This window comes from Ruditapes philippinarum, unplaced genomic scaffold (genome assembly GCF_026571515.1).
Source record: "Ruditapes philippinarum isolate M1 unplaced genomic scaffold, ASM2657151v2 ctg6352_1_1_1_1, whole genome shotgun sequence".
Taxonomy (NCBI): domain Eukaryota; kingdom Metazoa; phylum Mollusca; class Bivalvia; order Venerida; family Veneridae; genus Ruditapes; species Ruditapes philippinarum.
In genome coordinates this window covers 58,232-81,238 of record NW_026858491.1, presented here as the reverse complement: position 1 = coordinate 81,238, position 23,007 = coordinate 58,232, and the positions used below count along the sequence as shown (strand labels likewise).

General features: G+C 31.5%; 1 protein-coding gene across 1 annotated transcript; it reads right to left on the bottom strand.

The window, feature by feature from the left end:
• Positions 1 to 2,025: 2,025 nt before the first annotated feature.
• Positions 2,026 to 20,874, bottom strand: LOC132753328 (uncharacterized). The gene is made up of 5 exons (XM_060743768.1): positions 20,730 to 20,874; positions 10,613 to 10,704; positions 6,595 to 7,275; positions 3,929 to 4,609; positions 2,026 to 3,614 (listed from the first exon to the last, which is right to left on the bottom strand). Coding segments are annotated over exons 2-5 (1,428 nt in total). The 5' UTR covers positions 10,677 to 10,704; positions 20,730 to 20,874; the 3' UTR covers positions 2,026 to 3,612.
• Between the last annotated feature and the right edge of the window lie 2,133 nt (positions 20,875 to 23,007).

The window sequence follows — 23,007 nt, the reverse complement described above, 5'->3', positions numbered from 1 at the left end:
AATTGTTAACCTTTTTATATTACTATTATAATATAAAACAAAAAAGTATTTAATTTAAAGTTGACTCCCCGTTCGTAATACCCCACCCACTTTGTATATTAATTTAGATCAATAAAACACATTTATGGCATAGTCCGCTTATTCTAACTTATTCTAAATATGTGTAGATATAGATTTAAAGCTGTATTAAACGAAATCATGAATGTTATTCAGTTTAAACAAGAATAAAACTAATAAGTTACACATATTCAGAAAAGGACACCCAGTTTGCAACATATTTTTTCTTCTTTCGTTTAAATTAGGCGATGAAAACTAGAAAAAAAATCAATAAAGTCAAAATTGATAGCATGAGTAAGTTGAAAATAAGAAATTTTATGAAAAATTTCAATTGATTTACAAAACTGAAAAAGGAAATAAGCCAACGTAAATATACTAGAAAATTTAGGGATTTGGCGGCCATCTTTGACGCCATCTTGGATATCTTAGCTTCGCATCGTGGTTGGGCCAAATGAATATTCATTCCAGAAACTACAGATCCAGACGAAAATTTTGGTATATGAAACTTGCTGTTGGCTGACATAGACCAGTTACCCCTCTAAATAGGCTAGTAAAATGGGCTGATTTGCAGCACTAGGTTGTAATTGAAATTAAAACTATTTACTCAATTCACGTATTGATCCTTCATGATCCTTAAACGTATGAAACATTTTAATATTCAAATGGAATTCTGTTCTTCTGTTCTTTGTCATACAGTTTCCTTTTGGTCATCATGTAGCATGTTACAAAAGCAATTTTATTTACATTTCATGTAGTTTCCTCCCATGGGCGTAACCTTATATCCTTTTGAATTTGCACTTTTTTGTTAAAAACAACACCGAGATAATGTTTAGACTAAATTTAAAATTACTTTTTATCATCAAAAAATGTAACGATTGTCTCTTGAGGTAACGTTGAAAAGAATTAAAAGTTATACCTATCTAAAAAAAAACATTAAGGGTCTCCATATTCGGACCTGCGCAGAACAGATTATTCCCCCGCATGACAAGGTCAAAAAATTACTAGTAAACAAAAGGGCATGTTAGTAGATAAAGAACTGATTCAACAATATTTACCTGAGAGTGGTTTTGTTGTTATTTACTTTGAAATAGAAAGTGTGTGTACAATTCAGAATGTATGATTTTTGAATCGAAGCAAAAGTAAAGCACAATTCAGCAGTAATAGCTTTTGTCCGGTAAACTGATTGTCCGGTTAATATGTAGGACCAGTACAGTATAACCAAATAAATGATACTATATATAAAAGAAAAAGAAAATTGCGGCTAAAACATTTCAGTGTAACAGATGTGTATAAAAGACTACAACCAAATTGAATTTACAACGACACCAACAAGCAGTACACTTGAATCAAAGACCACATCTATGTGATATCTGCGGAATGACATTTAAAAGGTATATGAGCCGCGTCACGACAAAACCAACATAATGGGTTTGCGACCAGCATGGATCCAGACCAGCCTGCGCATCCACGCAGTCTGATCAGGATCCATGCTGTTCGCTATCAGTTTCTTTACTTGCTCAAGTCACATATTCAAATCAAATGTAGTTTAAAAAGTTAAAAAGACCCACATAAATAATAAAATACAGGTAAGAACCTAAAAAATAATCAGTCCAAATAAAACCTCTTAAATAAGTGAGTTTTAAGTGCTCTCTTAAAACACTGTAAGAGTTTCGCCGCTTTTAAGTGTTCTAAGTAGGGCATTCCAGAGTTTCATAAAAGCACAATCACCATAAGTCACAGTCATACTACGCTGTACTACAAGTGCTAAGCAATCATTCTGGGACATACAGTCGACTGCGCTTTTAACGAATTCAATGGGACATTTACATCGTTCGTTATATTCGAAGTTCGCTAAAAGCGAAGTAGCAAAAACATGCTGACTTGTTATGTGGACAAATTCCCCGTGATAAAGACATATCTGTCCCCGGTGTAATCGTTTTTTTTACGACAGCGGTAATTTTATTTAGATTAGTTTAATAATATTTTATTTCAACTATATAATACTTGTAAGATATGAATAACACAAAAACAAATGTACATACAGATGTATAAATATAGAGTAAACGGATTGGGCTACAAGTTATAACAACATTAGCATTGTAATTCTAAGACGGTTAAGATATATCTAAAATATGTACACATATGTTTTACTAAACACATTAGTGATCATCGATGTATGCATTTGTCTCTTGATCATTGGCGGTTCAATTACTTATGTCTGTATTGTATATTTCCCGAGTCTGAAAAGGAATTCTTCCAAGTTCATCATTTGTTAGTTGTTTTGATTTACGTCTAAAAGTGATTTTAAGAACAACGCAAAAACATTATCAGTAAAATTTGAATAAAATTTGCAGAATGTCATACATAAATGGGGGTAAGCTTAACTCAATAGAGAAGGGTTGGTCTAAACGTTTTAAGCCCTGTGAACTATAGAGGGCCTTGCAAGAGCAATCCTAGTTTATAATTGTTCTTCATGGCCACTGTATGAAAGTAAACTTGGCAGAGGTTTACTACATTATGCAATACTACCCCTTTTCAAAGTTAATCTATATATAATAGTTAATATACCCTAGCGAAATATCATTTGCAATGATTTAAATGATTTAAGAAAAATGTCTCAAATAACAAGGCTCTCAACATAAATATATTTAGCTCGTTACTTTTAAATTTTTGAAAATGTTTAGTTAAACTTTCCATACCATTAAGGGACTTCAGGGGCATCGCCAATTTTGCCATCTAATTTTGAGCCTTGCAAGTTGGAAGAAACGGGATTCTAAATATTTCATTTCAAAACTTACTAAAGCTAGTGTGTTTAAGATATGCTACGGAATAGGGACATTTGTTTTCACCTGAAATGTTTTCGTTACATGTCAAAAGTTCACATATGTGTTCATTCCAGTAGCGTATACAATACAATTTATCGTTATTCCAATCATTAGTTCCAGAGATTCAGCAAGTTAAGCTGACAGTAACATTATTGCTAATTCTTATGTTTTTGTTCAATTCCTTTTTAATTTAAAATTAAATAAATAATTGTCAAGTGCTTAATATGTAAAAAATAGAAAAGGTGTAAAGGGAGATGCATTTTTTCATTGTTGATAGCATATAAACTTCTTATTTGTGCCTAATAAATTTACAATGAGAGTCAAGCGTTAAAAGCGCCCCAAGATAAACGAACAAAGATAAAAAACATATTAGATATGAACAGTTTAAGAAACGCGTAAATGTTCACATCTTTCTATAATTTAAATCATTTATCTACATGTTATATGCAAAATATGACCTGATTTATTCCAGTTATCAAATATTTACCCAAAAACAAACACAGTCTATTTTTGACGCACATTTCATGTACTAGTGATTAAGTTGCTCAGTTCTGCTTTCTAAGTAAAAATAGAAGAAAAAAAATTGAGAAGTTAATGTTTAAGCAAATATTGGAGAAAGAGAAATAATTCAAGAACAACTACGCAAAGAGTTTAAATGAAGTTTGACCACTTTGTAAAAATTTCATTCAATTAATTCTTGTGAAGTTCTTGCGTGTTACACCATCGGGATTTCTGAAGAAAAGAAAAACAAAAAGTAAATGATGATCATTTTGCCTAAAGTCTGAACATGATACTTAAACCTCATAGAAAACAATAATGTTAGAAATGGAGAACTTGAATATTTCGCAATTGAGCTTAAATAAATATGTTTGAACTAATCTTTTTAAAATTCATTGCTCATCAGGCGATTTGCAAACATTCATTTATAATTAATGAGAAACGTAAACTCGAAAGAGTTTTCATTGATTAAATAAAAGAGTCATGTGAAATATCGTATCAGTTAATAGTGTGTAAATTATCAGTTTAATAGTTTTTGACCTACTTACAGAAGCGGAATCCTAATGCTGCACCAACTATGTCATTCAAGGTGTTGTAGCCGTTTATAGCATATCCACCACAGCCTCCCTTGTGCATCTCAAACTGGTAGAAGTAATTACGTGGAAGATATTTCAAAGCTTTTTTACCCACATTGATCCAATCCCTCATTAGTTTAGTATAGCAACATCGCTTGTAATAACCATATGGATCGTTGTGGTTAGGATTGACAAAGAAAGCCAAATAGCTATTTGGATTTGCATCACAGTTTGTGAAAGTGTAGTCGACATCGTTGGCTCTGTATCCCTGCTTAGTTTTGCTTCTAGCAATAGACGTTGGTAAGAATCCAAGATAAATGTAAGGACCAATTGCTGCATGGTTGTGTGGTCTAGCATAACCAACATTTGAGTTGTACTGCACATTAAGTGGTACGGAAGAATGTGAAGAGATCTGCTTCATCACAGTATCATACTGATGACCATTTGAGCGCCATTGCCTTACTAACACTTGGGAATGAGATTGTCCGATGCATGCGAAATCAGCCTTTGCAGCCTCTTCTTTGGATATAAATGTGTAGCCATAGTTTCGGTGAAATTCGCAATACATTTTGTATTGCTCGCCTCGGCTATTGTAGAACGAATATTCCCCACTTTTCCTTTCATCAAGTTTCAAATCCTCACATGAGCAGGAAGCTATTAATAGACAATAAAAATCACATTAAAAATTACCATTTAAAAACATCAATTTTAATATTGTATATTGTATAAGGCATGTTAAGCAAAAAGCTATTCTAAACTCATTATTTTTTAATGATTATTTCATTAAATATAAATGTTTTTCCAAACACCGATTAATTCAATATTAATTCTAAGACTCCTCTTGATTTTGTCACACACACAAAATAAATAAAACTAGAACTCCGCGAGTCGGATGTGTCTCCTTGTCAACAATATAGCTGTCCGGTATTTTCTTGTTAAATATAGGTTATTTTTAAACACGTATATACTTTTGTATGTACATGTACATGTACCTTTAACTTTAGTGGCACTTGTACTGATTGTAACAATGTTACGTCAGGATTAATAAAACTGTTATATTATTAAGAATGCCATTGAAAATATTTACACTGACAGATTAAATGAAGGACACTGTGGTGTACTCTTGTGTATTGCACTTCAGGTCAATGAAAAAAAGAAAAAAAGCTTGCATACCAAATTTGGAGTCAATCAAACTTATTGTAACCAAGTTATGCTCTTGACAAACCTATTAGTATGAAAATAAACAAAGGGGAATAACTAAAAAGTCATGAAGTGCAGAGTACAAATTCTTAAGCACTGCACTTGCCAATGCATCTTCATATGACATTTCAAGTGAATAGCTTTTAAAGTGTAGGGGCATTGGCCGGACAAAAACTTAGTATGAAAATGGACAATGGGCAATAATTAAAATATCATGCAATACAGAGTATCGGTTCTTGTGCAATGCACTTCTTCTCAATGAGATCTGTCAGCCTATGAAGTTTTAAGTCTATAGCTATTATTGGAGAAATGGCCCGAACAAAAATAAAGTATGAAAATTAACAAAAGGCAATAACTCAATGGATAAGCCTATTTAGTACGAAAATTAACAAAGGGCAATGACTAAAAATCATGAAGTGCAGAGTACAAGTTTTTGTTCACTGCACATCTTCTTAATGCCATCCATCATCTTATGATATTTCAAGCCAAAAGCTTTTCAAGCGTAGGAGAATTGGACTGGACAAAAATGAAGTATGAAATTAACTTAAAAATATTTGAAGTACAGAGTACCGGTTTTTGTGCACTGCACTTCTTCTCAATGATGTCTATCATTCTATGAAGTTTCAGGTCAAGAGCTTTTATAGTTTAGGAGAAATGGCCTGGACAAAAATAAAGTATGAAAATTAACAAAAGGCAATAACTCAATGGACAAGCCTATTGATATGAAAATAAACCAAGCGCAATGACTCAAAACTCATGAAGTGCAGAGTACAATTTACTCACAATTTTAATGCATTTTCATTTTTATTTTGTTTATAGGGAAAAACAAATGTCATCAAATTGTCAAAAAATGATATTTTTACCACCTTTTGGTAAATTGATACTAATAATTTTAAAGTTTCCGGTATAATTGCCAATTTTGCTTGATTGGATCATAAATAAGCCATATTGTTTCTGAGATTGTGCAATTAAAACTACTTTGTACAAATTCTTTTGTACAAATTCTTTAAAGTAAAAGTCAGGAAACAAAAATTATATGGTATTTTGTAATTTATGGCGGCCATATTAGCGGCCATCTTGAACTTTTGTACTTTTGCCTGGGCTGCGTAACTTTAGAAATGAGTTTTTAGCAACTACAAACAATATGCTTTACAAAAGCAATGGTTCCGCTTGTGATACAGTAAATTGCAATAAAATCCCGCCATCTCTTGGACTAATAATGTTTGAAGAGGAGAACTTGAATATATTTTTTTCAAACACGCAGTGTTTCACATATCTTTTTAAAAGTCTTTGCTTGTCAGGCAATTTGAAAATATTCATTTATAAATTATGAGAAACGTAAACTCAAAAGCGTCATCATTGGTTAAATAAAAGAGTAAGGTAACGTATCGTATCAGTTAGTTATAGTGTGTAAAGTATCAGTTATTTGACCTACTTACAGAAGCGAAATCCTAATGCTGCACCAACAATGTCATTAAAGGTGTTGTAGCCGTTGATAGCGTATCCACCACAGCCTCCCATGTGCATCTCAAACTGGTAGAAGTAATTATATGGAAGATATTTCGAAGCCTTTTTACCAACATCGATCCAATCCCTCATTAGTTTAGTATAGCAACATCGCTTGTAATAACCATATGGATCGTTGTGGTTAGGATTGACAAAGAAAGCCAAATAGCTATTTGGATTTGCATCACAGTTTGTGAAAGTGTAGTCGACATCGTTGGCTCTGTATCCCTGTTTAGTTTTGCTTCTAGCAATAGACGCTGGTAAGAATCCAAGATATATGTAAGGACCAAATGTTACATGGTTTTGTGGTCTGGCATAACCTACATTTGATTTGTACTGCACATTAAGTGGTACGGAAGAATGTGAAGAGATCTGCTTCATTACAGTATCATACTGATGACCATTTGAGCGCAGATGCCTTACTAACACTTGGGAATGAGATTGTCCGATGCATGCGAAATCGGCCTTTGCAGCCTCTTCTTTGGATATAAATGTGTAGCCATAGTTTCGGTGAAATTCGCAATACACTTTGTATTGTTCGCCTCGGTTATTGTAAAACGAATATTCCCCACTTTTCCTTTCATCAAGTTTCAAATCCTCACATGAGCAGGAAGCTTTTAATAGACAATAAAAAACACATTCAAAATTACCATTTAAAAGCATCAATTTTAATATTATGTAGTGCATCATGCATGGTAAGCGAAAAGCTATTCCAAACTCTTTATTTGTAATGAGTATTCATTAATTATAAAGTGTTTCGGGCAATATCTAAAATAGCATGCAGTACAGAGTATCGGTTCTTGTGCACTGTACTTCTTCTCAATGACATCTATTACCCTATGAAGTTTCAAGTCCATAGCTTTTATAGTTAAGGAGAAATGGCCCGGGCAAATATAATGTATGAAAATTAACAAAAGGCAAACACTCAATGGACACGCCTATTTAGTATGAAAATTAACAAAGGACAATGGCTAAAAATTCATGAAGAGCATAAAACAAGTTTTTGTTCACTGCACTTTTTATCATTGAGATCCTTCATCCTATGAAGCTTCATGTAGAAGAATTGGACCGGACAAAAATAAAGTATGAATTTAACTATAAATCCTGAAGTACAGAGTACTGGTTTTTGTGCATTGCACTCGTTCTAAATAAGGCCTATCATCCTATGAAGTTTCAAGTTCAGAGCTTTTATAGTTTAGGAGAAATGGGCCTGACAAAAATAATGTATGAATATATTTCAAAGGCAGTAACTCAATTGACACGCCTATTAAGTATGAAAATTAACAAAGGGCAATGACTCAAAAACCATGAAGTGCAGAGTACAAATGTTTGTTCACTGCACTTCTTCTATGAAATTTCAAGCCAACAGCTTTTTAAGTGTAGCAGAATTGGACCGGGAAAAATTAAAGTATGAAATAAAAAAAACTTGAAGTACAGAGTACCGATTTTTGTGTACTGCACTCATTCTCAATGAGGCCTATCATGTTATGAAGTTTCAAGCCCAGAGCTTTTATAGTTTATAGTTTTATAGGAGAAATGGACTGGACAAAAAAAGTATGAAAATAAACAAAAGGCAATAACTCAAAAACAAGAAGTGCAGAGTAACGATCATTGTATCCTGCACTTTGGCAGTGGCGAACATTGGCTTTTTTGAGTATACGCCGAGTTCAAGTCTTTAGCGAAGGGTTGCCTAAGTCTCATGTTTGATATAGCTCTGTACTGTAACCAGGGATTAAGGGGATAACACTTAGCGGTGAAATGACATTTAATAGTCCTTCTATTGTCTTTATCTAAAGTTATGAACATCATAGAATAACATCACGTACATGTATTGAATGTAAAGAGAAATTGCACGAAGTCACGAAGTCTAACGTGTACACTGTCTTAAATGTTCAAAAGTTATTTACTATTAGAAAAACAAAACATAAGCAAATATATGTCTCTATTGTAATCAAAATGGGTTTTATTTCATTTTTTAACTAATTTTTCATTGTCTTTTTTTTAGTTTGATCATAACTTAACATGAGATATAATCAAGGAAAATATCGCTTTAAAATGATCTGTAGGGCGATAGTATAAACACAAAAGCTTAAATACTTTAGTGTAACAATAAATTATCGTATTCAAAGGTAAAGTTTATTATCACGCTATCATTTAGGTCACTGAAAAATATTTTTAAATGCGTATTATGTCAATGTAAAAGAATAAAAGTATTGACTTAAAAAAATTTTTTCTTCTCAACTCTACTGTTTCAATTTTAATTCGAAATATCTAAGTTATTTTATTTTAACGCACGTAAAAGAAAGACTGGCCAACTCTGTATCTTAAGTCGGCGAAAATAAAAGTTCCTTATATGGCTTTACATTGTTCTCGTTCTATATTAATCTATGTTATATGTGTATATATCAGCTAGACTACGTATAATAAAGAATATATGTCATTGTTTGCAAAAGGAAGCAATTTATTTCTATACTCAATAAAAATAAGAGGGTAGAAAGAACTTTTTGTTATCTTGTAAATAGTATTTTTACGGTCCAATAAACAAAGTTTAATTTTGCATATAAATGTAAAAAAAGGAGAAATAAATGCTCAGTTTTCACTGAATTTTGTAATTGCTGGAAAGATTATTGTAATAAATGGGACATTTTCGTATCATTATTTGGGTTTTGACGAGGTACATCAACATTATAACATTGATTACTCTAAGGATAACTATATCTGCATAAAAACGGAGAAATTTCCAAAGAAATTGTTTATATCATATTTTACATTGTGGACGTCACTCCGTGGCTCTGTGGAAAAGTTGAACATTTAGTTTTTCAGTTTAGATTTTTTAAAACCATTCCTTCGGAATTACTCGGATTCAAGACTGAAACAACGATAGAATAATTCTCTCTAAAATGGCTTCCCGTTGATATACCCAAGCAATGTAATAAATTTGCTCATATGTGCTAACTCCCTTTTCGCTTAACCTTTGAATGATTGTGTATACACTTTATCCAAATATTTAACACATATTCGAATAATAATAACATCCTACGCATAACAATAAAATCAATTAGCAGCTACAAAAAGTTGTTGATCTATCGTCTCTTAAATTATTGTTTTCATTTTTGATTTTTTTTTCGAAACTGTTCTTTATATACGTCCGTGCGTATTGGCTTATTGGTTTTAAACATATTTATTTAAGCTATATTGCGGAACAAGTTCTTGCAACTTATATTAATCACGTTCGAGTCCGCTTCCTGGAACCAACCAGTACTGGTGTCATATGAAGAACATGGTCGTGACCCGATAAGGGGTCGAACCTATGATCCCTGTGTTGAAAGGCAGACACCTTAACCGCTAGGCCACTGCTCCCCTTGACTTGGCATATCGGTAGGTACGCCACTGTTCGGGTCATTGAAAGAAGCATGCATACCAAATATAATAGACAAAATCAACAAGGAAAGGCGGCGCTCAATGAACGCAACACCACACGACCCAGCAACAAGAACCAGCGGCAATGATCTAAGGCGCGGCTTTCACGTACGTTCTCATAGTCAAAATCTCAGCTCAGATCTGACCCCAAACAAAAATATGACAGAGCACAAGGCAGGGCACAGACAGGATAATCACTGAGTCTGACTTTAATTCTTAAATGACTGAGTTATACGCCGGACAAGCCGAAGGGGACGCCGCCGACGCCACCGACACCCCGTTTTGGAGACACAGAAATGGTGTTAAAATTGCCAAGGGTTAAAATTGCCAAGACCTATTTGTATGCAGCTGTTATTTTTTTCTCCCTCCGAAAAAATAATGTACAGACAGCAATTATAACGCATTTTTACTGATGTTTTCCACTCTTATTATGTTTTTGTCCATAGCGATCTTATTTTGTCTTGTTAGAATCAAAATAATATCGGTTTCAATGTGTTTATCAGCATAGATGCAAATAAATAAAATGATTACCTCCGTCTACAAATCCAAAACAGCCAAATAGGTAGACAAATGATGCAATGATTGCTACCTTCATTGTGTATTATTCGGGTCTTTCTTTCAGTCTGCAATAAATGAATAGCACGTACACTGTTTTAAATATATCTACAGTACAAAAGAAGATATCATTGACTTACCAAATTGCATTATTCTATTCAAAATGGAAATTAATTTCCTTGGGTGTTGCTTTTGTTTTCTTTTATTATAACAAAACACGAGATATAATCGCCGAAGAGAAATCTTTTGTTGATTAAACAGACATTGTAGCTAAAACGTTTTATTGTCACAATAAGTTACAGTTTTCCACACTTATGGTTAGTATCGTATGCATATGGACCATCTTCAAAATGATACTTTTAAAATTGCACATTACTTTCAATGTTTAAATTTATAAAGGTAACCGTTTAGCTATATATCCGAAGTCACCATTTTACATTTTATTTGAAATTTGAAAAAGAGAAATTGAAATATGCGTGTATGAAAGAAATATGTTAGTATGTTTCCTTAACAGCGAATGGGACATACATGAAATGAGCCGCGTCACGACAAAACCAACATAGTGGGTTTGCGACCAGCATGGATCCAGACCAGCCTGCGCATCCGCGGATGCGCAGGCTGGTCTGGATCCTTGCTGGTCGCAAACACACTATGTTGGTTTTGTGGTCATCTGTTATAATCATACTTGTAATAGCAGCATAATATTTCTTTCTGGATATTTTATTAGATATAGCTTTACACCATAACTATTGATTCTAACAGTTTTATATTCCAATTTCAAACCGATATACAAGTTCAGATCAATAAGACAATACAAATTAGCCTTCTGCAGTCATATATTCGTCAATAGTTTATTTAACTCTCTTTATAAAGAAATATTCATTGAGTAAAAGTTGAGTACGATTTGTTACGTGTAGGGCACATAGGGCAGACGCTATTTTATCGGTTGCAAACTAATGCGAGATGAAATTGAAGAAATGATTGGCAAAATTAATAAGAACTGGGCATAAATATAAAATAATCATTTTGTTTCAGTTCTTGCGGCTTACGCTCTACCATTGTACTACAGAAGCTATGTTATAGCTTTTTTGCCTATCAAGTTACAAAAAATAACATAAAATTAGACGAGTGTAAAACAAGAGCTTCTTAATCTATTCTTAATCTATGTTTTATCTTTGTAATTTAAGTTGCAGTCCATTTTGATTGAGTCTGATTATGGACACTAGTGTTAAGGCTGGTTTTCCATGTATCTGTCTCCCCATTGCGTTGACCATTCAATCGGACCCACGTTCGGATCCAGTTATTTTCAATATGATGTATTCTATACATTCGACGGCATTGTTCGTTAATCGGACGTATGGAAAGAACGGACCTTGCAGCGTTCTTTTTATCGCAGCGTTTATTTTATCGCAGCGTTCATTTTATCGCAGCGTTCATTTTATCCAGCTTTTATTTGATCGCAACGTTCATTTGATCGCAGCGTTCATTTTATCGCAGCGTTCATTTTTATCGCAATATTGTGATCGGATTGCATTCTATAAAAAACTTCATCAAAATGAACTCACACATGATGAACATTATCGAAATAATCGAATTGGTTAGAATTAATCAAATAATCTGTTTTTTCCCCAAAGACTATAAAGATGTAGATGTTGTCAACAATATCTGAAAGTCTATACAAATATACTGGGTATATCATTTCCCTTTTTGACATTCTAGATCTGAAAGGTAGATTATTTGTCTATCTGCACTTCTTTATATGTAATCAGAGAGTTGCCAATTTAAGAAAAAAAAACGTTCAAGTATATAACTATTTCACAAGAGCTTAGTTGAATTAATCTACAATACAATAAAATTCTAAGGTAGATCCTTTGAGCCAATGGTGAAATGATTGCGTCACTGACAAAGTGAAAAGATATCGTCAAGGAACAAGTTTGAGTGACTCAAATAAGCCAATAAGAATTGTTCTAGCGCAATAATTGAAAATATTGTAGTATTTTATTTTTGGGATCGCGTATCTTTTCTGTTCTAAAGATCGTATTCTGCTAGTGTTAAACAATTATAAAGGAATTGTTTAAAGAAAACGATTTCAGGGAAAATGCAATGCTTTACACTTCATGTTTTTTTTTCAAAACATTTTCTGCTCAAAGCTGCATTGATGTTTTATTATTTTTATATTAACACTCCTACTATAACATTGCTTTTCTTCAAAATTGCAGCCTTTTTTCAAAAGATCATTAAAACTTGACCGGCACTTAATCAGAGTATCTAACGATAAATTCTTAAAATGCATTGATGTAACGTCCTATCATGTGGTACCAAAATAAACATAAAGTCTGTGTTTTCGTAAAAGTCTGAAAGAATACACAACATGGTTTTATTTGCTTGAATTGTCATTTAAAATAGCTGTTAAACAAATAAATCAGACTTGCTGTCTATGAGAAAATCTAGTTTTATATGCTCGGATCAAACACAAGTCATGTAAAAAGAGTTCTGACTGCAATAAATGCACACGTCAGTCGCCAATAATAACATGGAATTTCACTCTAATGCAATATACAGTCCACTCCAGGTAGTACCGGCTTAAACAGCCTTCAACATTTAAACAAATGCAACAATAAACTTTTCAGTCCTTGATAAATATTCATGATTTGCTCAACAATATTCAAATTAATTTTCATTTTGATTTGTAATTAACTCATCAGAAACAAAGATTAAGGGATAGTTATATGTTATGGGGATTTGATAGCCAGTCGTATGACGGTAAAAATGGTCTTCTTCTCAAAAATTGATCAATCAAATGTATTGTTTAAATTTATTTCAAATTTTTGTGTGTAGAATCATAGTGAATTTTCTATTTCAAGCTGTAAACATGTATTTTATTGAACCACTATAGTTCACCAAAGTGTTCTGCTTTGGTACTAGGGGAATTCTTGTACAACTAAAATACAAAAAGATGTCCTTTTTCCTCAATTTATTTTCAAACTATTTTTTAAACTATTTCAATCCAGAGTCATACAATCTATATGTCCATATATAGAATAACATAAACAGATATTAAAGATTGAAATTATAATAGAATTATATTACACATACAAATTATCTAAACAAAGTGAAAGTAGAATTCAATAATTTTCATTCAACATGCCATTTTAACTTGATTATATTAAACAAAAGATGATGATTTCATAGTCTATTACATGTTTTCATTCCCATTTATTATCATCTTGCCTTCTAACATATAATAAAGATTAAAACTTAAGTTCTCACCAAATAATAACAATATAAAGTTTCCGGAAATAAATTCTACTGACAGAAAGCGCCATGTTTACTTTTCTATTAAATTATGCCAACTGGTCAAATTAAACGAAACGACTAGTTGAACGAAAAGTTTAAACAATTACGCCAAGTGCTACCAATAACAAATCTCAAGTTATTATCTAAGAAAGTAATATATTAAATAACTTCTACATGTAGTTAAAACAATTACATATACATTTAAGTCAGAACATAAGTTATAACACCCAAAAATTACAAAGTACAACATTCTCTTAACATTAACTTAAAATATTTGACTTACCTAAAATACAAAAAGATGTCCTTTTTCCTCAATTTATTTTCAAACTATTTTTTAAACTATTTCAATCCAGAGTCATACAATCTATGGCTCTTCAGAGGAAAGGACTTTAGAACAACAACTTCCATAACAATAATAGACCAATCAATTTAACTGTACATCATGTGACCCTTAATTCCCTTAGGTAATTTTAACCAATCAATTTTAATTTCGTGTAACGAAATTTGGAATCATCCAATGAAACAATGTTTACTTGTTAATAAAAGTATTAACTGAAACCCTGTAAGTTCAAGACAAATCAGCTTATGGTTACTGATAGTGTTAAAATTTCTTTTGTAACATTTACTATCGAAAGGTCTGAAACAGGATTAATTATCTTGTTAAAGCGATTATCATAGATTGGTTAACTTAGATCTTCCTATCTGTATTTGTTCTTATGCCTTCTGTTATAACATATTACCGACATTAAAGTGTACCTTAAGAAATAAAAGCAAAATAAAAATTAAATAAAAATGAATAATAAAAAATAAAATCAAAAATTTTAATGCATAATACCACCCCCTCCTCTAAATTTTCTTTATTCCTATAAAGAGTAAAGGAGTAATATATCCAAACTGTATTAATTTAAATACATCAAGCATTCTATGTGTACTTAAGTAAGTAAATGCATTAAGCATTATATCAGTATTTTTCTACATAAAGTACAAAACAAAAGCATATATTTACAACAATAACAAAATAAATGATTTTTTTTTTTAACTGTCATTAAATACCTTTTATATTCTCATGCATATTGCATATAAGTATCTCACCAGTTTTTTGTGTGTGTGTTTTTTTTTTATATAAAAAGAAAACATATACATATTTACAAATATCAATACACCATGCGACACATAAAAATATATGACATCAATTTGATTTATTTCTTTTCATCTTGTCAAAGTCTGTCTTCATTGTAAGATAATTCATGAAAACACAAATTAATGTTCACATATATACTAAAACAATATATACAATTTATTTGTCTGAGGTGGTGCTATCTATACTAACTATTATAAAGCAATGGGTATAAACATGTATTACCAAGTTTGTAAAGGCATGAACAATTTGTCATGTTGAATAAAGAAATAGGCACAATAAGTGGTAGACATAATATGTCTTAATTTTCTGGACACAAAATAATTTACCCTGTAATTTGTTTCTATCTGTAATGGTTGATTTGTTAGCTTATTCTTTATTTCAAAATCATCCCAGTCAAATGTAACAATTGGAGTCCACATACCTCTGATTGTTATTTGGTCAATGTTTTTAGGTGCCTTTATTTGCCAGTAGGTAGGACATAAAGTTAGAGTTTTAAGTGGTACTTGTACAGAATGTTTTCCATTAGTGATTTCAACCACTATTTTAGTACTGTTTCTTGAAACTTTACATGTATTTATCATTACAAAAACAAGAAGAATTATGATTATGACATTAAGGGATATGATCCAGTGCTCATTTCTTAAATTTAGTTTCTCCCAAAAATACATGTCATTTGTTGTAGCTTGTTGAGAAGTTACATAAACTAATGATGGAACAGTTGAAGCTTTAACTTGTTTGGTACAAGTGATTTGTAATGTAGATACAATAATTAATACTTTCCTAAGCTTACATGCTGTAACTATGAAAGCAATCAGAGAAAATGCTGCAACAGATGCTGTGACATATAAAATAATGTCATTAGTTGAAATAATATTATCATCCAAAGCAATGTTTCCTGACAGTAAGGAATCTGTGAGAGATTGATAAATAAGTGAATTGTCTTTTGCTGATTGTGCCATTTTTTGTAAGTTAAGATGAGCTTTGCTGTCATCTGCTAAAATTTTATTCATAGTGTGATTGTAAATTTCAAATTTTGGAACATTTATAGCCATTGGATTTTCAAATAATGAATTACTATCAATATCTTTCAAAGAACTATCATTAAAAAATTGTTGTAGCAATGCAAGATTTACAGGATGTAATTTTGCTGAAGTATTTTCATAGCAGTCTGTCAATCTTGCAGGTAAAAATGTATGACTTGTAGAAACTGAACAATCACATGGCACATTCATGGTACAAAATTTGCAACCTTTAACCATTTTCTTTCCAGTTTTACAATCATATTCAAGGACATCAACATTATAAACTAATATAGAATCTTTAGATAGCAGAACAACATCATTAGAAATATGATTCAGCAAAAATCTAAAATTACAATTTTCTTTGATTAAAATTTTGTCATTTTTAAACAAGGAGAATTCACAAGATTTCTTAATAGCAGGCATTAGAATTTTATTAAAATCACACTGCACAATTTTATTAAACTTGCATTTTTGAAGTTCCAGATTTCCAAAAGTTGTGTAATATTGTAGATCATAAGTAATAGCAATATGATCAGGTAAATCTAGTATTTGTGTTGCATGATTTGAAGTATCATTTACTGGAACTGGAAATGAAGTTATCTTATATAACATTAATGGCTTTAAAATTGGTGAAATGGGAAATTTTACAGTAACATATAGAGTAGAACCTTTTCTAGCATAAAATGTCCTAGCATAATGGTAGATAAGTGCTGGGTCTGTATATACTAAGTGAAATCCTATGAACTTTTTGTCAAGAATGTTCTGAATATCATTCAGTGTGCTTGACATTGTTTCAAAGTTAATTAAGTGAGGAGATACCTTACCATCAATTAAAGCATAAATACCATCCAAAAGTTCATTGAAAAGTGTTTCAAGCTGTCTAGATTTTGTAATTTGCTTAGAAATGAATGCACTCATTGTTGTAAATGATTTCTCTAAATTATCAAATGATTCAAACAATTGAGTTTGAATATGTTCAATAGCCAAATGATTTTCTTCCAATCCTTTAACAATATTATTCATTCTTTCATCAGTAGCTTTCATGTAAGAACTAAGATCATCTTCATGTTGTTCTACAGACTTAATCAGATTGCTTGATATTTTATTTAATGAATTGATATGTCTAGCTAGCATCTCTACATCTTTTACTGTAGCTGTGCCAAATATTGATCTTGAGAGACTTCCAATAAAAGGTAAAATGGCACGCTTACTTCTACTTTTAATTGAAATTTTCTTTTCAGGCAACAATTTATTAATAGTAGCAATTGTACCATTTATCATAACTTCTGTACTCTGTCGGATTTGATTAATCTCCACTAACATTTCATTTACTAAATCACAAAACTTTTTGTTTCTATTACAACCAAAAATACTGAACAAATTAGCTGTTTTTGGTAATATAATTTCAAATGTATGAATCCATGACTCTTCTGCCAACTGCAAGTTATCCACTGGTTCAAATACAACCCCATAATTCAAACGTTGCAAGTCAGAGACCTTCTTTCCAGACACCGATGGACTACATAGTATCATGCTCAAGGTCAGCATCAGGACAATGGAAGCAACTAGAATACAAGGAAATGAAAAGAATCACTAAAGGGACAAACAAAGTGATCAGTTTTATCTGCCTAACCTTTGAACTAAATATTTGAAGTAAAAAGAGAAAGAAAAAAAAGACCATTCATTCAATGCACACATTCAGTCATCACATATACAGTCATATTCAGTTCAAAAGATAGTGATCCTAACCATCCTGCACTAATTTTTGCCATCTTATAACACAGACCTGAACTATATTCAAGAAAAAGAATTTAAATACCATGTGCCAAGTACACAAGTCAACAACCTGAAGAACTTGAAATACTATAAGTGTCTAAGAACATAACAACTCAATAGGGTTTGAACCTAAGTACATGTATTACTTATGTATTGAAATATCTGTACTGTCTTTTTCTTTTCTTTCCACTTTTAGTGTATCGAACATAGAATAAACGTTTCAGTTCTTCACTAACATTTTCATCTGTTTGCCAAGTAGGCTTATACTTTTTGTTGCTCCATTCAATAAGGTATTCTTTCATACCATTTCTTATTCTTAATTTCAAAATTCTATTTGCTTTGTACCATACCCCATCATTATTGTTTGAAGTAGTTGGTGTAGGAGATTTTTCCCTTGAAACATTTAATTGTTTATTTTGGTCACTTACCTGATTTCTTGGGGTTTGTGTTTGGTCATCTTGATTATTGTCATTGTTATTTGTTACATTACCTTGATCTGGGTTATTTAACTGATCATTATAGTCAGTAGAACTGGATTGTGCATCAATTATTTGCTCATCATCACTTTGAAACCTAAAGTTGTCTGGATCATTGTACCTTTTTAAGTCTTTTGCATTTACTGGTGCTCTATGAAGTTGATGTGTATTACTTTCTGCAATTCTGTATGTATCTGGAGATACTTTTTGTCTTATGTAATAAGGACCTTTCCATTTATACTCTAGTTTAGATGTAAGACCTGGAGTATGTTTGTTAATTTTCAATAATACTTGTTCTAAAAGTCTGAAATCAGAGGGTTGAGCTTTTAAATCATGCCTTACCTTAGATTCTTGCTGAGTAGTTTCAGTGTTTTGTTTCGCAATATTATGTATTACCTTCAGTCTTTGCAACAAGGATTGTATATGTTGCTTAGCTTCCGTTCCTAATGTTTCTCTTGGTATTAGATTTACATCCATAGGGAGTCTCATTTCACCTCCAAACATCATTTTATAGGGGCTAAACCCTGAAGTTTCAATGTTTGGTGATGACCTAAGAGCTTGCAATACTATTGGTAAAAACATGTTCCAGTTCTTTTGATCTTTATCGATATACATACGTAATGTCTGGATAATTGTGGCATTTTGCCTTTCACAACATCCATTTGCCTTTGGATTGTAACTAGCTGTGCGGTGTCTTGTGACATTGTAAATTTCACATACTGCATTTATGAGTTTGGAGAGGAAATTTTGTCCTCTATCTGTAACAATAGACACTGGTGCCCCATAACGACAAAATATTTCATTATGTAACACCCTTGCTATTTCTGCAGCAGATTGGTTAGTTAATGCAAATGCCTCTACCCACCTTGAGAAACTGTCTACACAGACAAGTATATATTCAAATCCATCAGTTGTTTTGTGAAGTGGCCCTATGATATCTAGGTGCATTCGTTCAAAAACATTTACTACAGGTAAAGGATTAAGAGGAGTACTTACCTGATGTGTAGTATGTTTTGCTCTTTGACATATGTCACATGATTTAACAAAATCTAGTATTTCCTGGTACATATGTGGCCAATAATATTTATTTTGATCTTTCAAGTACATGCGAAACCGGGTTCCTACATGAATGGAGAGGTCAATATCATGATGGAAGACAACAAGGACAGAGGGGGCAATACAACAGAAATAGACGTCATTAAAACTGTGTTGTTTACAATAAGACAGTGATTAGAATATTTATTATTAGTGAATGGTACTTACGCTTTTCAGCAAATCGGTGCTTTATATTCAAGTATATATTTCTGTAACTGAATATCTTATGTAAACAGTATTCTAATTTAATGATATTTATTTTTGTTATATAGTATTTATGCTTCATTTCACAGGAGTGAAATAGTCTTAAAGGAGGGAGAAGTGTTGTGCAGCCGAAAAATGATAAAATTCATTTACAAAAAAAAAGGAATAAATATGCATGATGATTTTCTTTTAAACACAAATATTTATATATATGATCATTTTCTAAAAAGTCATATTTTCAAGACAAAATTTGTGAAATTTCAAATATGTTAAGTTACAAATAGTATATGTTTCAATAACAGATGTCAAATTTAAAATTATGTAACTGGAAGATTAAAATGCGGTTTTTCCTCTTTGTCCAATCAACTGTGCTAAAAGTTTTATAATATATAGGTGATAAGGTCAATTAAGCTGTCTGTACTTATCATGTTGTTAAACCTTATGACTGATAAAATATCCAGGTGATGATTGTTGTTATAAATTCTATGTTGCTATGTTACATTATTTGTATTGAAACCTGATTGGTCATTTTGTTATTTAAGACACAAAAATGTTAAAATTCTATTGGTCAGTTAAAACGAAATCAATTTTAGAATTATTGTAAAGATACATGTAGAAAATTTAGAACAGTTAGATTTTGGATTTCCAAGTGATAACATTGTATTGTGGCTTTCCACTAGAAATAATTGTTACTGTTTTAATATTAATTTGTAAACATCAGGATAACCTGTGTATATGTTATATATTATCTGTGGTATTCCACTAAGAAAGAAACATTAAAATATAAAACGGAACATTGTGTTGAGATTCAATCCACCTTCAGTAGAACTCTAAATTTAGCGCATAACAAAAGCCTTACAAACATAACCTTCTTCTTCTAATGAACCAATGAATTGATCATTAACTATCTTTACTAGGTGGTCGTCTATGGCGTTTGGTGAAACCGATTAAATTGACCTATTAAAGGATATGCAACAGACCAACATGTACATGTGTTATTAAATTGCCATAAACAACAACAAAAAATAAGAAATAAAAACATCAAAAGAAAAAAAGAAAAAAGGAAAAAAGAAATAACTTACAAGTCTTTTTTCAACTTCAAATGGTTTGCACAATTCCCACAGACTCAGTGTGAATTTATACGATTTCAAAATGTATATATCACTTTAAATAATTTCCTTATACGGGCATATGGTTCGACTATATGTAAATTAGTTACTGATATACTACAATGTAAGGTTTTGTGTTTGATTGAAGAACAATAAGCCCATACTGTCAACTTTTGACCAATAAGTAAACAGCATTAATCTTACCCATTCTAGCTTGTTTGTTAGATGTGAAACTCTTCCTTTATTATTTGGAGTAAACATTTAAGGAAGCTAATTCATTGTGAATGTTGAGCTTGTAATACTAACGAGAGGCAAACAAATGAAAGTCGATCCATCCAAAAACCTACTAATTCACGTGATTTTAAAAAGGAAGTCGGGACCAGAACGGTGTCATTTCGTTTGTTTGTTTTGTTTTCAGAAAGGTATATACATGTATTTTAAAGACTTGCAAAATACGTAATAATTGACGAAGTCAACCGGTTTGTATATGACTCAATATTGTAGAAAGACAAATAAAACATAATTTGAGCCGCGTCACGACAAAACCAACATAATAGTCTGGTCAGGATTCATGCTGTTCGCTTACCAACCCTATTACAAGTAGAGAAACTGATAGCGAACAGCATGGATCCTGATCAGAATGCGCGGATGCGCAGGCTGGTCTGGATCCATGCTGGTCGCAAACGCACTATGTTGGTTTTGTCATGGCACGGCTCATTTATCCAAGATGATACATTAATTTTTAATATACACACATTGATGGTCATGTGGCAATTGAATTTGTCTAATTGTCTAATTACTGTGCATATGTCCCAACTAGCCGAAAAGAAAATAAGATTGTTAAATGTAATAGAAGGGTAACAATTTATAATTCACCTTTTACAAATGAAATTATTTTCTGTGCTGTATAAGAGGATGCGTTCATTGAATGCCACTTCTCCTTGTTGATCTTTGTTTTCATATTTTAATGCAAATAAGTAAACATAGGGATACACTGTGTGGTGAAACAAATCAGTAATGATCCGTTATATCTATTAAACATATTTGTATATTGTTATAGTGTTTATATTTAGATCACAACCATGACATTATACACTCATTGCTGAAATGCATGTATATTGTATTTACATTTTGTATATCTGTAATTCATTACACCAACTATATTAAATGGAATCACTAATAATATAAAAATATTGCAAGTTTATTATGTAAACTTAATTTGTTACAGTTTTTATTATTTGTAAAACATAACCTACAAGTTGAGTGTAATCGTTAAACACGTACTTATATAAACTTTGTTATTTGCATTTTTGGCTTATTTAATTTAACACTTTTTACATTTTGTTATTTAAGGTTTTGCTAACTCAGTATGTAACAGTTTGCAGACAGATACGATCACAAAAAAAACACTAACCATCCTTTCTTCAAAGAAATATTTACCAACTTTGGACTGCCTAGATACAGGACAGCTGTGGATCCATGCTGGTCGCAAACGCACTATGTTGGTTTTGTCATGGCACGGCTCATTTATCCAAGATGATACATTAATTTTTAATATACACACATTGATGGTCATGTGGCAATTGAATTTGTCTAATTGTCTAATTACTGTGCATATGTCCCAACTAGCCGAAAAGAAAATAAGATTGTTAAATGTAATAGAAGGGTAACAATTTATAATTCACCTTTTACAAATGAAATTATTTTCTGTGCTGTATAAGAGGATGCGTTCATTGAATGCCACTTCTCCTTGTTGATCTTTGTTTTCATATTTTAATGCAAATAAGTAAACATAGGGATACACTGTGTGGTGAAACAAATCAGTAATGATCCGTTATATCTATTAAACATATTTGTATATTGTTATAGTGTTTATATTTAGATCACAACCATGACATTATACACTTATTGCTGAAATGCATGTATATTGTATTTACATTTTGTATATCTGTAATTCATTACACCCACTATATTAAATGGAATCACTAATAATATAAAAATATTGCAAGTTTATTATGTAAACTTAATTTGTTACAGTTTTTATTATTTGTAAAACTTCAACCTACAAGTTGAGTGTAATCGTTAAACACGTACTTATATAAACTTTGTTATTTGCATTTTTGGCTTATTTAATTTAACACTTTTTACATTTTGTTATTTAAGATTTTGCTAACTCAGTATGTAACAGTTTGCAGACAGATACGATCACAAAAAAAAACACTAACCATCCTTTCTTCAAAGAAATATTTAC

What these genes read in the sequence shown, in the direction of transcription:
- LOC132753328 (XM_060743768.1), bottom strand. Translation starts at nt 10,676, where the DNA reads ATGAAGGTAGCAATCATTGCATCATTTGTCTACCTATTTGGCTGTTTT. An exon ending in TTTTGGATTTGTAGACGGAG is followed by an intron (nt 7,276 to 10,612) that starts GTAATCATTTTA and finishes GTCTATTAAAAG; the next exon opens with CTTCCTGCTCATGTGAGGAT. An exon ending in AGCATTAGGATTTCGCTTCT is followed by an intron (nt 4,610 to 6,594) that starts GTAAGTAGGTCA and finishes GTCTATTAATAG; the next exon opens with CTTCCTGCTCATGTGAGGAT.